Below are 14,756 nucleotides of genomic sequence, written 5' to 3'. Positions count from 1 at the left end.
GACTCCAAGTGCATCTGTTATTGTCCCTACCTAGATCTAAGTCCCATATGCTTGTGAGTGCATCCTTGGGAAACCACTGTTATTTTTTTCCACACCAATAACTAATTCCTCAACTCTCCAGACACCAGCCAATTCTGACAACAACTGGGTGTCCTATAATCTAGTTCAATTCTGACACTAACTACTTGGAGTTAACATCAGACTCCACAGGTTAAGGGCTCAGTCCCACAAGACTGTCCCCACTTCAGATGCCAGTTGCAAGTATCAGATCCCCAGGTAATCCTCACTTCTGTCCAGCTTGGCTACAAAACCAGGTGTTCCCCCCCCACCACCACACACACATGTTCCATATTTGATAGAATGACTCATAGGATTCAGTAAAATACTAATTATTACCAGTTCATTATAAAGGACACAACCCATGGGCTTCCCTGGTGGCACAGTGGTTAAGAATCCACCTGCCAATGCAGGGGACACGGGTTTGAGCCCTGGTCCGGGAAGATCCCACATGCTGCAGAGCAACTAAGCCTGTGTGCCACAACTACTGAGCCTGTGCTCTAGAGCCCGTGAGCCATAACTACTGAGCCCACATGCTACAACTACTGAAGCCCACGCGCCTAGAGCCTATGCTCCACCACAAGAGAAGCCACCACAATGAGAAGCCCACGCACCGCACCAAAGAGTAGTCCCACTCACCGCAACTAGAGAAAGCCCGCGTGCAGCAACGAAGACCCAATGCAGCCAAAAATAATAAATAAAATAAATAAATGAAAGGATACAACTCAGGAACAGCCAAATGGAAGAAATGGGGACAAGATATGGGGAGGGAGGGTGTGTGGAGTTTCCATGCCCTCTCTGGGCATGCCACCCTTCCAGCACCTCAATGTGTTCACCAACCTGAGAACTCTCCAAACTCTGTTGTTTAGTAGTTTTATGGAGCTTCCAATACATAGGCATGATTGATGAAATGGTTGGCCATTGGTGATTAACTCAATCTCCTCACTGGAGATTGGGGGGTGGGGCTAAGTGTTCCAACCCTCTAATCATGCCTTGGTCTTTCTGGTAACGAGCCCCTATGCCTGAAGCTATCTAGGGGCTCCCAGCCACCTCACCTCCTTAGCATACACGAGACACTCTCTCACTCTGTAGATGCCATGGTTTTAGGGGCTGCATGACAGGAACCAGGGGCAAATACCAAATACTTATTTTTTACTGTACCACAGGCTCCATTCTCAGTCTATGGGGTTGTGTCGAAGGGACTCCATGTCTGCCTCCAGGAGTGCCCATGTGGTAAGGTTTGGCATTTATCCACTTGGTCACAACAGCTGTCTCAGTGGTGAACTCATGGCATAAGACAAACCAATGAGACTCAGAATATAGAATGGAAAATCCGTTGAGAAAGAAAAGAATTTTCTGTCCTGTTATGCCCTCTGGGATTCTGAAAAAACACAATGTACCCCCTGGACCTGCTGGAGGTCATCTTGTACCCATATGGGGAGAGCCCACCTGAGAATGAATGAAGGCAACCAAAAAGAGAGCAAGGCTGAGAGTGGGTCAGAGGAAGCCCAGCTCTGATGATATCATTTGACCTCTTAGATTCACTTGTGCCTGAGCTTAGACCATGCCCAGACTTTTCATAAGTGACCAAATAAAATTTCCTCAATAATGAGCTGGATTTCTGGTATCTGCAACTAAAATGGCCCCAATTTACATACCACCCCATGCCTACAGGGCCACCAGGCTGTTGTGGGGTCCGCCCCAACTGCCCTCTTCACTCATATCCCCAAATCCTCACTCCTTCTTCATTCTTAGAGTTGGGTCCCCTCAGTCAGGAGGCCTAATTTAAGAGTCTTCTAAAATGAGCGGGACAGGCAAGATTTGTCTTCAGGATGTCAAGACATCCAGAGGCCAGGCATAGAGTTTTTCTGCGCTCCCACTTTCTCTATATCAGGGAGGGCTGCTTTCAGATACAAATAATGGGATATCTTCCACACAGTGATTTTAAAAAGAAGCACAAAAGAATACAGAAGGACCCAGGCTCCATCACCCTCCCTTCTCCACCACCCTTAGTGTGTGGTTTCCATCCTCATGATTCCATGTGGGCAGCAGAAAGGGTGAGATGTGGCAGCAGCAGACCTTCCCTCCCAAGACACTAGCCAGAAATGCATCTTGGTTGGAATGTGCCCTGAGGGAGGGGATCTTTATTAGCCTATGTATTCCAAGTTCTTAGAACCGCTGCTCAGTCAAAATGAGCTTAATGAAGGAGTGAAGAGATGAATGGATGGATGGATGCCCATATAGCAAAACTGAGTTTTTACCTCCTATAGCCTCTACAGTGGAGTCAGGCAAGAGAGGAGGGGCTGGAATGGCCACTGAGCGATACCTCACAGCACCTGCCATCCATTCCCCAAGTTGGCATGCGGTCTCCTGGCTCTCCCCATGGCCCTTCATCCTCCACAGGTAGGATCTCTTTTCATACATCTGAGCAGGTCTGGATACCCCCACCCCAAACTTTCTTAGGAGATTCTCACCCACCAGGGGGCATATGCTTCACTGGGAGATGTGTTCTCCACCTTTTGGTAACGTCTCCTAGGGCAAAAATGATTGGCAGGAAGGAGATACAATTGTGACTCCAGCCTGGGTAACAAGCTGCTCCCTCCTGCCTTCAGTAACAACATTAAAACCAAACTGGCACAGTTTTTGAATAAGGACTTATAGGAATATTGCCTGCATTCATACCCGATGTGCTGCAATAATGTGAGATTTATCTTCAGCAAAGATGCACACAGTCAATAGACCAAATTTATGTCTATTTTTGCTCCAAGGTCTGGGGATAGAATCATTCAATGTATGGAGAGTATTAGGCCTGTGAAGGAGAATTTGACTGAGGGTCACTGGGAGCCACCGTCCCCCCCAATTCTGCCAGCCCAACACTGCACAATCTCCCTACCCTTGGCTCCACAATCCCACTACTTCTAATAGGTTCTAATAGGTTCCTCAGTGGTCTCTTCTTTTTTTTTTTTTAAAAGAATTTCACTTTATTTATTTATTTTTTGGCTGTGTTGGGTCTTCGTTTCTGTGCGAGGGCTTTCTCTAGTTGCGGCAAGCAGGGGCCACTCTTCATCGCGGTGCGCAGGCCTCTCACTATCGTGGCCTCTCGTTGCGGAGCACAGGCTCCAGACGCGCAAGATCAGTAGTCGTGGCACACGGGCTTAGTTGCTCCGCGGCATGTGGGATCTTCCCAGACCAGGGCTTGAACCCGTGTCCCCTGCATTGGCAGGCAGATTCTTAACCACTGTGCCACCAGGGAAGCCCCCTCAGTGGTCTCTTGATGGGTCAACAGAGAGAGCTTTTTTATAATTGCAAAAGGAACACAACATTTTGAAAATAGAAAAAAAAAATGTAAAGTAAAAACGATTACCTTCTTGGCCTTGTTCACACATGTGGACTTATTTTACAGAGTGACAACCAGAGATTTAATTTGTATTCTGCGTCTGCACTCAACAGTACATCATAAGCATTCTTCACATCGCTACAACTTGTTCAATAGATTAATAGCTGTATAATCATCCTTAAATTTGTTGTACCATAATTTGCTTAACAAATAAATGAGCTTATTTCCAACGTTTTGCCCATATAGCTAATGCTGCAATAAACATCTTTGTGCACATAGTTTTATTTTTTGTGTGTTGCACGTTGGTTTAAAAGCAGCATGAAGGCTGGTGTCAGCTCTAGACTGGCAGTTTGCTTTGCACTAATCCACCTGAATCCCCAGGTCAGAGAAAAGCTGCTGGGACTCGAATATTAGTCTTGGAGCTGATCACAAATAAATGGAAGCAGCACGGCCTCCCAGCTGGATGACAGGTCTGAAGAGAAAGATTCGAAACCCCACTTCTACTTCTGGAAGAAACCAGCGGCATTCACCTGGCAGGAAGTAGGATCAATCAGCCTGTGTGGTTTTCCTGCAGCAGACAGAGCTGCCCTTGTCTCCTGTCCCATTGGGCTATGTCAGCTCTGGGGGCTATTTCTCCTCCATTGATGTTCCCTTGGCAGGCTGACAGTCTAGGTGCCCCGAGTTTCTAGGATCAAGGTGTAGGCACCTGACTCAAACTAGACCAGTCAGATGCTTTCTTCCTGAAGGGATGCAACGCTGACTTAGCCCAACAGCTGTGCCCTGATGAAGCCACCCCTCTGTTCCCACTGCCCAGACTCCCAGAGTCGGCTGGGTGTTGTCCTTTCTGAGACTGGCCCTGCTGCCTTGCCTTCACCAGACAGCTTTCCAAGAGTCTCCTTCTGTACACATCTCTCCAGCCTGTGAACAGAGGGCCCTTCCAGATACAGCCAGGCCCCCTGGCAAGGGGCCCTAGGGATCCGAGGGACCACCACCCCAGGTCAGCCTGAGGACCAGCAGTCAGACATGAGGGCTGGTCTACCCAGGCTACCTCAGCCCAGCTGGCGTCTCCTCTCTCAGTCATTCGTCACTCTGACCAAATGAATCTTGACAAAGGACGAGGTGATGTCTTCAATCCTGCTAAAAGGTTCCCACCCCAGCAGCCTGTGCCCACTCAGCATCAGCCCCAGGCCCCACCCAAATTCCTGGAGCAGCCTCTGGCTTCCTGGCCTGGGCCAAGTACCAGGAAATCCAGGCATCTTCTGAATCCTGAGCCTGGCACCAACCTGCAGGAGTGAAATGAGTGAGGGTCCTGGAGCTGGCCAAGACTGGTCTCCACCCCAGGGACGACACCACATTAGCTGGGACAAGTTCACTGGGCAAAAATCTCACTTCTCTGAGCTTCAGTCTCCTCATCTGCAGAATGGGCATACAATCCCTATGTTTGAGAGTCCTCAGGAGAGTTAAATTCTGGACCCAGGACCTTTACAGGTTCCAGACCTGAGCCGTTTTGTCTCTCATCACTCCTCTGTCTACAGGGATTTTCATAGCATCACCTGATCCGACGCCAGGCCCACTCTCATGGAGGTGGCCTATGAGCCCTGGGCTCAGAGGACCGCCAGTGTGGCAGGCCCTCACTCCCCACGTCCTGCCATTACTTCCCTGACGCCACCCCACCAGGAAAGGGAGGGAAGGCTGCCATTTCCTTCTTCTAGTGGCCCTTTTGGAGGTGAGAAGACCCTGGGTCACTTCCATTTTTTGAGGTTCTTGGTATATTAAAAATGAGGAAAGTTACAGTAACTGTGGTATAACTTAAGTGTCCACACAAAATGTGTGAAACAATAGTATTCATATTATTGACAAGACAATGGCAGAAAATGCAGTATATTTTTTGGTGAACTCCAAGTAGTGTATCTGGGGTAGGACACAAGCTCACATTTGCAGGACGGCCATCTACTTCTTATAATCTGCTGGAGCTGGGCCTGTGACCTCAAAGTCTGAATTTCTAGAAAAAGACATAACCAAACCCAATGCAGAAACTTCATTTGATCCCATTCAAAGAAAACATGGGGGTCAGGGGGGATTTTTAGACGTTTAGGAACCTTTGAATAGGGTAAGATATGGATTATTTTACATAATTACTATTCATTGTTTTGATCGTGGTAATATAGAAGAACAGCCCAAAGGGTCATAAAATGGTTCAGGAAAACAATTTTAAAATAAAAGCGATAGGTAAAGCAACCAAATGTTAACACTGGTTGAACCCAAGTGATGAGGTACAGGGCTTCACTGTGCCATCCTCCAACTTTTTCTTATACTTGAAGTTTTTAGTTAAGAAAGATTAAGAGTTTTGGATTACCAGTACAAATGTATTTTACATTTTTCTAAATAAAATGCTGTTACCTTGTGCCCCTGCTTGCAGTGGGGCTCCCGGTGCCTGAGTGTACAGGACATTGACCAGCCTGAGGGTCTATCCGTTCGGGACGGTCTGTTCTGGGTAATGGCTGTGGGAGGGCAGCACTGCAGTCCTCACCCAGGCAGCCACTCAAACCCTTCACAAGTCCCTGTGCCTCCAGTAGCAAGTCAGAGGGAAATGGGGTGACTGCATCAGCTATAGCTTCCAGGCACCCATCATCTGATTTGTAGCTCTCAGGACTATAGAGGGAGAGGTCATTAGGATCACTTCAGGGAGGGAAACTGACCTCAGAGGGAACATGAGCTTGCAGAGGTCACACAGTTGACATGTAGCCAAGCAGGGATTTGAACCAGTGGCATTCTGGTAAACCACTCACAATAGTCGAAAGGTTGAAGCAATCCAAGTGTCCATTGACAGACTGATAAACAAAGTATGGTATATACATACAATGGAGTATTATTCATCCTTAAAAAGGAAAGATTCAGACACATGCTACAACATGACTGAGCCTGAAGGACATTATGCTAAGTGAAATAAGCTAGTGACAGAAGGACAAATACTGTATGATTCCACTTATATAAGTGGAATAGTAAAATTGGTAGAAACAGAAAATAGAATGGTGGTCCCAGGGGCTGGGAGGAGGGAAAAGTTATTGTTTAATGGGTACAGAGTATCAGTTTTACAAGATGAGAAGAGACTGGAGGCGGATGATGATGATGGTTGCATAATAATGTCAGTGTATTTGATATCACTGAACTGTGCACTTAAAATGGTTATGATGATAAATTTTATGTTAGGTGTATTTCACCACAATTTTTTTAAAAGGTAGCTTTGTATCACTACTTATAAGAGAAAAACCTCTTGCCCTAATGGAAAGGTCTCCATAAAATTAAAGACAATTACACTCCAAATGCAGGTTGTTGTTAACATTGCTCTAGATGCTGGTGACTGCTGAAGCTGTGCATGAAGACCTCATCCCACTTTGTTTGAAGGGGGATTGTGTTAAAAGCACTTTAGATCCAACTTTCTCCTTGACAAATTCAGAAGGGCCAAAAGAGAGCTTGAAAGGGACCTGCTTTCTCCCCAGCTGACTTAACAGGGTGGTGTCTGTGGGTCTCTATAATTGTTTTTCACGCCAGGGGGCAAGAGCATCCCACACTTTGAAAGACCCTTGTAAGGACAAGGTCGTAGGGGGCATGAGCTTTTCAAGCAGGGGCAGGCCACAGCACGGTAAGTAATAGGAGCAGAGTAAGAAGACCCCTACCACAAAGAGCCCTACCATGTAGGCCCGAAGAGGCCCAGGGCTGTTTGGAAAGGGAATTCCTAGGTCTCAGGTGCCTGAGCAGAGGTACCTTGGTTCCAAGGACTCCTTGCCCTGTGAGAGGGGTCCAGCTGTGAGAGGGCCAGAGCAGAGCCCTCTTTCACTACAGGGCCTAGGATGGTGGCCTCATTACTTCCTGTATGCAAGTAAATAAAACGCAGTCTCAGGGCAGGACATGGACTTGACAAAGAAAGGTAGTGGGGATGGAAGGGAAGGAATTGGAGGGAGAATTTGTTAACAATGTCGATAAGAAAGCACCAGTGGGCTTCCCTGGTGGTGCAGTGGTTGAGAATCCGCCTGCCAATGCAGGGGACACGGGTTCGAGCCCTGGTCTGGGAAGATCCCACATGCCGCGGAGCAACTGGGCTAGTGAGCCACAACTACTGAGCCTGCGCGTCTGGAGCCTGTGCTCCGCAACAAGAGAGGCCTTGATAGTGAGAGGCCCGCGCACCGCGATGAAGAGTGGCCCCCACTCGCCGCAACTAGAGAAAGCCCTCGCACAGAAACGAAGACCCAACACAGCCAAAAATAAATTAATTAATTAATTAATTAAAAAAAAAAAAAGAAGGCACCAGTGGACATCTGATGTGTTGGCCTGCACTACATCCATACTTTTTCCCTGGAAACTGCGCCTCAGCTTTCCTTCGGGAAGCAGCCTCTCTCTGGGATTCTCAGTACAGTTGGTTGAGCAAGGATGACTTCCACCCCCTTTCCACTAGAGGACGCAGGAGATCCAGGCCTGGCTAGTCAGAAGATGCCACCCTTCCTCCCCGCTTCTTGGTAATGATGGGTATGCTGCCCAATATCATATAAGCTCCTGAATTCAGCTACACCCAAATCTAGACTCACTCTTCCCATTTATGCTTTGGAAGGGTGCACAGCTTAACTGACACGGTGTGTGTGTGTGTGTGTGTGTGTGTGTGTGTGTGTGTGTGTGCCTGTATAGGGTAGTGTGTGTGCTGGGGGGTTCGGGGTGGGGGGAAAGTCTCACCACAGTCTCCGCCTTGTCCAAGGGCCTCTGGAGGTTTCATCTAGTCTGTAGAGGTCCTTCTTAATAACTCAGATGTCCTTAAAGATCCGGGTCTAGTAAGACCCTGTACTCTTATTTGCACAGAACCATCCGCCCTCCCGTGATGCCAATTATATGACTTGGAGTTGACCAGTTGAAATGTGAAATCCCATAGACATTTAATCTTTAAATTAATTTTAAAGTTTTAGCTCTTTTTCTTTTGTAACCTCACCTCAAACTCTTCCAGGGGCCTTGGAAAGCCCCCAGGCTCCAGATCCTAGGCGCATCAAGCCTGACGTATAAACACGGCCGGGCGCGGGTTAAGAAAGTGCCGGGGCCTCCTAGGGCCCTAGTGCAGGCGGGCGGGAGAGGACAGGCCCTCGCACGCATGCGCATGGAGGCGGGGCTGAGCCCCAAGCCTGCGCTGTGCCACCCGGCTGACAGGGGGCGGGGCGGTGGCGAGCGCGCGCCTGAGGCGGCAGCTCGGCGACCGGGACTTTGTGCTCTAGAGACCCTCCTTCGGGCGCATCTCCCACACGTGTTGTGTCCTTGCGAGGCGCCCCCACTCGGCGGGACCGGCCCCGGGGAATGGAGAGGGCCCGCCCCCACGGCCCTGGAGGGACCCGGAGGAGACGACCGCGCGTGGTCTGACCCGCCGTCCTCGCCGAAGGGGCCCATGGGCGCGTCCCCGCGGGCGGGCCGCGGACGTGAGGGCGGCGAGCAGCAGGGCCGCGGCACCGAGGAGGGCCGTGCTCGTGCCCGGCCCTGCACCGGCCGCGCGCGTGCGCTCCCGCCGCCGCGCCGGCCGCGCCCGCACCGCCTCTCGGCGCCGGCCCGGGAGCCCGGTCCGAGAGCAGCGGCGGCGGCGGCGGCCGGAGGGACGATGAGCGGTGCGGCGCGGGCGGGCCCGGCCCGGCTCGCCGCGCTCGCGCTGCTGACCTGCAGCCTGTGGCCGGCGCGGGCAGACAACGCGAGCCAGGAGTACTACACGGCGCTCATCAACGTGACGGTGCAGGAGCCCGGCCGCGGCGCCCCGCTCACATTCCGCATCGACCGCGGGCGCTACGGGCTCGACTCGCCCAAGGCCGAGGTCCGCGGTCAGGTGCTGGCGCCGCTACCCATCCACGGAGGTGAGTGCCTGGCAGCGGAGAGAGAAGCCGTGGCGAGGCGGCGGGCGATGGTCTCTGGTCCCTGGCCCCGCGGGAGCCGCCGCCTGGGCGCGGGGGCGGCGGGCGCGGCGCCCCCACCCCGGCCCGGATTGTCGCGCAGCTCGGCGGGCGGCCCCAGGGTCGAGGTTCCCGTCGTGTGCACCCCCGCCTGCTCACTGCTGGGATGAGGCTTCAGACGCGTTATTGGGTTCTTCTTTTGAGAAAGACTTAGAACGTTCCTTTTGGTTTAGTTAGCTTGTTTACAGGAAGGCATTGAACTGCGAGTTTGCAGGGACAGCTCAGACAAAGGAGGTGGTGGAAGAGCGCAAAACTAGTTCATGATGGATGAGGTTTTAACCTGTATTTCGGAATCCGCAGGTTCGTTCCCGAAATCACAGACTTAGCGCTGCATTGAATCTCGAAGGATGAGGCCCTTTTCTAACGTAGAAGCGTGCCGTTTTTCTTAAGTGGCAAGTGAAAGGAGGGTGGAGGAGAAAAATGGGCATCTTCCCTGTTGCTTTTGGCTGTTATTCTGCCCCACCAGCTTTACTGTAATTTGACGCCTGAAAATCACACGTTCTGAAGAATCCAATACCAATTGGAACCTGTAGCCAAGTCTTCAGGTCATGGGAGTCTACCAAAGGGGAAATAGGTAAAATTTTCGGGAGTTGTCTCTGAAGCGTTTGGCTTAACCTTACGTCTTCCTATAATCATAGGCTCTGTTAAATTATTTGGTATAAAGCGTATATTTGTATAAATTTCTGGTCATGTTTTAAAGGAAACTTTTCCCACACTGTGGAGTATGATTTTGTTTTTTGGCCCACAGCAAACTTTTTGGAAAAATGCCTACTATTCTTCTCAACCCCCACCCACTCTCACCCTGAGAATGCTGAGAGGGGACTTTTTTTTAAGCTGCTATTCGTGTTAAGATGACCTAAACTAGGCAACCTAAATAAGGTAATGGTGTTTGTTTTTATACTCTAAAATATTAAAACATCATGCGCCTTCTGAGATCTGTATTTGAATGCTAACGTGCTAAGCTGTTTTCTTCTTTGAGGCAATCTAGCTGAGGAAGAAGAATCAGGTAAAGCTTTCACTGTAGCCTGTCCCCAGTTTACACCTGCCTTTTAAAAGTTCATTTTTACACCAATAATCAAGTGTTAGGGTACACTTCTCATCTCCACTTTGTTAAAAAAGGCAGCTAGGGTCCCACCTTGCCCACAGAAACAACTTTGGCCTTTGGTTCATTCAGTAAATATTTGCTTGCTTGTTCTGTGCCAGTCACTGTGGTTGGGACACATAATGTTGCCAAACTATGGCACTGACAATGGTAGTCTATTTTCTGGTGCTGAGATCTGTGAGGGTCACGTGGAAGGGGAGGAAGAGGAAGAGAGAGAGGCAAACTGTTCTAGAGCAAGAGCTGGCCCTGTGCAGTGTTTTGAAATCTGTGGTTTGCTTTGGGGCTTGATTCCCCCAGGCACCCCAAATCCATGATCCTCACTTTAGATACTTACCTCATAAGTGATCCATGTTCTGAAACTACTTGTTGCTTGCCTGTCACTCCAAACAAAAGCCCCATCTTTAAGAAAACTTGTTTTAGGTGTTTCTATAGAAAGGTATTAGGCACTGATGTGTGGGTAAAGGTTAGTCCTATTCCCCTGTCAACGAGGAGGTAGCATTAAAGGATTAAAGGTTCTGAGTCGTGCTGTACATAAACTGTGTGACACTGGGAAAGTACTTTGTGACTCTAAGAAAGTAATTTGGGCTTTTAGCCTCAGTTTCATCTGCAAAGTGGAATGGTGAAATATTTACACCATAAGATTATTGAGAAGTTTAAATGATTCCTGCATTCTTACAAGAGGAGATTTGTTAACCTAAATGAATCTCTAAATTGGTGGAGTTTAAACATGGCATCAATGTGAATACATTGGAGCAGTGTGTGGAAACTGAGTCTGCAGTCAGTTCCCCTGAGTGTCTGTCTTCTCTTCCTGTCCTGTGTTCTCTAGAGGCTCAATTTGTATCTGCACAGCATGAGATTGCTCCATGTTTTCTCATGGTGTTGGGGGGATCCTGCAGGTTTGGGTCTGGCTTTGTACTAAGGGGTCTGCACACATAGGTTCTTTCAATCCAGCAAATACTAATTGAAAACCTACTGGTACCAGCCACCATCCAAGGCACTGGGGCAGAGGGAGGGGCCACAGCAGTGAACAAAACAAATCTGTCTCTTCCTGAAGCTCACAGTCTAGTGGCGGTTTTTATGTCAGTTTACCTGTAAATTGTTTCTAAACCGATGATGGATTAACATGAAATCTAAGACATTTTTGTGCTTTTGCAGCAGGAATTTAGGAATGTATTTTATTTTTGTTTTTTTTGTTTCTTGGTTTTTTTGGCTGCGCCATGCGCTTGCAGGATCTTTAGTTCCCCGACCAGGGATTGAACCCGTGCTCCCCACAGTGGAAATGCAGAGTCCCAACCACTGGACTGCCAGGGAAGTCCCAGGAATGTATTTTAAAAACAAGAATGGTGGTAGAAATCTGTTACAATTTTTCCTGTTTAAGAAAATGGCTTATGTCAATTATACCTCAAATTAAAAAAGAAAGAAAACAGTTTAAAATTTGAGTAATATTTGGGTATTTCACATTATGATATTCTTGATTTAGTGAGTCTCAAATTTTTGTATTTTTAGAAAAAATTATGCATTCCTTCTGACTCTTATGCTCTTATAATTTGATTCTTAACATGTTTATTGAAGATTTACTGTGTGTTGACACTGAACAAAGTGATGTTCAAATTACAAAAAACAGCTATGAGACAGAATTCCTGGCAAAAAAAACAGCTGTGGTCAATAGATGGGAAATTAATGAAAATTCATTTTGAGGACAAATGTTTGGTAGAAATGAACATAAAGACAAAATAACTTTACAGTTTTCCTAGAGCTTAACATGATGACTCATTTTAAATCTATGACTTGATTTGTGAAAGTAAAAACCTTTCTTGTTATTTTGCATTGTTTCTATTGATTAGGCATGTATGAATTACTGAGGAAGACTTATTTGTCTTATATCTTTAAAGGGCAAATTGGCCATTTTTTCCTTAGATGCTTTAGTATTTTAAAAGTACATTTTGGAAAGTGTTAAACTTTATAAAATATTTCATAAACAAGTGTTGTACTTTGAAAATATATTCTTTATCATTAAATAGATGTAAATGGAGATTCATTTGTTTGGTGATAACAAATTTCATATTTTAACTGATAAAGAATTCATTTTTAGAAATGGACTTTTGAAAGAACACACCTTATATTTATGCACAGATCGTGGTTGTTCATGGTTGTTTTCTTACTACTTACTCAAAGGGTGAGCTTAGATCTAGAAACAAATGTAAACTAGCTAGCATTTACTGTGCGTGGACATTGTAAATGTGCTTTATGTGTGTGCACACTAACTTTTTGTTTGACCCTAGCGTGGGGGTTGGGAGAGGAGAAGGCCCTGTTGTTGATGATGTCATTTTGTATGCAGATGTGCTGGTGGGAAGAATTTGGTAATGGCCACTTAGCCTAGAAATTTTCAGGATTGGATGTTACAGCCTTGGAGAACAATTTTACCAAATAATAAACTTTTTTTGGCCATCCTGCTGACTGTAGGGATACAATAACATTTAAAAAAAAATCTTAGATTCTTATGTTTTATGTGATTCTATTGGATGAATCCGTTAAGCCTGAACTTGGTTTTTAAAATTCTGAGAGTAAAGGCGATTGATGTGGAAACAAGATCTTGGATGAAAAGGGCCATGTGATGTTCAATTTCATAATGGCAAAGGCAGGGGCTACTGGATATAGTTAGAGATTTCAAAATATTCAGAGAAAAAGTAAGTGTGATCCTAGAAGCAGAGACCCTGACAGGAAAGAGAATTCAGGAGCTGGAGGCTCTAAAAACCAAATTTTGATATAAATTAGATGACCAAGCAATATATGATAAATTATATTTGTATTGAATTTTAATAATTTAGAATTTAACAATTTAGAAAACGTTTTTACATACTGTATTTTTCCTTTGCTTTTGGATGATTCATTAGCATATAAATATTTGAATATATATATTTAAACATTTGACCTCCCCACCAAGTATCCATCCTGCTGCCATCCCATTTCTCTGTCTCTCTTTATGGCAAAGTGTTGTCTATACTTGTTGCCTTCAATTTTTCCTCCTTTTATTCTTCACATTGTGAAGTTCTTTGATTGTTGTGCTAGTGATTTTGATAAAGACATGACATATTTAACTGAAATATTGGACTACAGGATCCTCAGGACCTCAGTGTATGGAATGGTGGGCTGAAACTAAGAAAAAAGTTAATAGGAATGAATATGTAGCCTTGATTTGGGTAAAAAAAAAATTAGCTGCAGGGAAGGGAGTGGAGGGGAGATGAGGCTTAGAGCTGCATGTCACAGGACAAAGCCTGTGAGTGCTCACTGACGAGCTCGTTCTATCTACTCTTGCATGCATTTGAGCACCTGGATCCTGGGTAGCACTGGTCGCACCTCGTTGTAGGCCAAGGACACCTTTAGTTCATGTTCAGTTCTGACTATGAGTTTTAAGAGATGAACAAACTACAGAGCATTGTTTTGAATATTGTAAAAGGGAAATCCTTCATTTGAAGGAACGTTCGATTAGATGGTTTCTAAGATTCCCTCCATCTTGAACAAAGTATGACTGTAAAGTAATAAGACAAATCTTGTTAAACAAACCTGCCGGAATAAACCCATTAAGGATACTGTTCTTTTCACACCAGTCACATGGGTGTGTATGTGTGCATATATATATACATACATACTGTGCAACAATGAAAACAAATTTAAACATTCAGAATTTGTTTTGTGAGATTATCTTTTTGATTGAACAATTTGAAAAATACATGCAATGTGCCAAATCTTTGTCTTTTCTGGATAGATTTTAATTTTGACAATTGAAAATTATTTTTGATGCAGTTTTTTAATGTGCTTGTGAACTCTTTCTTTAGATAATTCTCAAAGAGGTCTGGTTTTGGACCATGTCCACATCGCTGGGATGCATGGATAGTCCTCAGAGCTGGTTCTTTCAAGTATAGGAAACTTGACTTATTTACAAAATGAAATTAAGTTGTCAGGATCATCAACATTTGTTTGTTTTATCATCTTAGAGTATTTTATGCACTAGGCATTCATTTTTTTCCGTAAATCATAGTACGTGTCGATTTCTTTACTGTTGGAAGCAATTTTGAGTGAAATAAAGGGAACCCTTCAAATGTCAAATGAAGTAGATTAAAAAGTCCTTGATAAGCACCTACTCTGTGCTTGTGTTATACAGGTTCTGTGTTTGTGCAAAAGACATGGTATGTAATTCTGCCTGAGAGAACTTGGTTTTCTTGTTGAGATCAGTCTTGTCTGGATGGCACAAACAGGACATGCCATTGTAGAAGGTGGTGCAAGCTGTCTG

At 46.1% G+C, this 14,756-nt stretch overlaps 1 protein-coding gene across 3 annotated transcripts in view; it reads left to right on the top strand.

Moving 5' to 3' along the window:
• The first annotated feature begins 8,578 nt into the window (after nucleotides 1-8,578).
• The window catches only part of RNF130 (ring finger protein 130), a 102,964-nt gene continuing 96,786 nt past the window's right edge, over nucleotides 8,579-14,756 (top strand). The window contains exon 1 of one of the 3 annotated variants that reach the window (XM_082453519.1): nucleotides 8,579-9,267. In XM_082453519.1, coding sequence (XP_082309645.1) covers nucleotides 8,814-9,267 — 454 coding nt within the window. In that variant the 5' untranslated portion in view covers nucleotides 8,579-8,813. The remainder of the gene's footprint in view (nucleotides 9,268-14,756) is intronic. The other 2 variants (XM_082453518.1, XM_082453517.1) reach the window with 2 other exon arrangements.

Source organism: Balaenoptera physalus, assembly GCF_965194825.1.
Source record: "Balaenoptera physalus genome assembly, chromosome: 3".
NCBI classification, from domain to species: domain Eukaryota; kingdom Metazoa; phylum Chordata; class Mammalia; order Artiodactyla; family Balaenopteridae; genus Balaenoptera; species Balaenoptera physalus.
The sequence above is the reverse complement of the archived record's forward strand: the minus strand, read 5'-3'. Positions and strand labels throughout refer to the sequence as shown.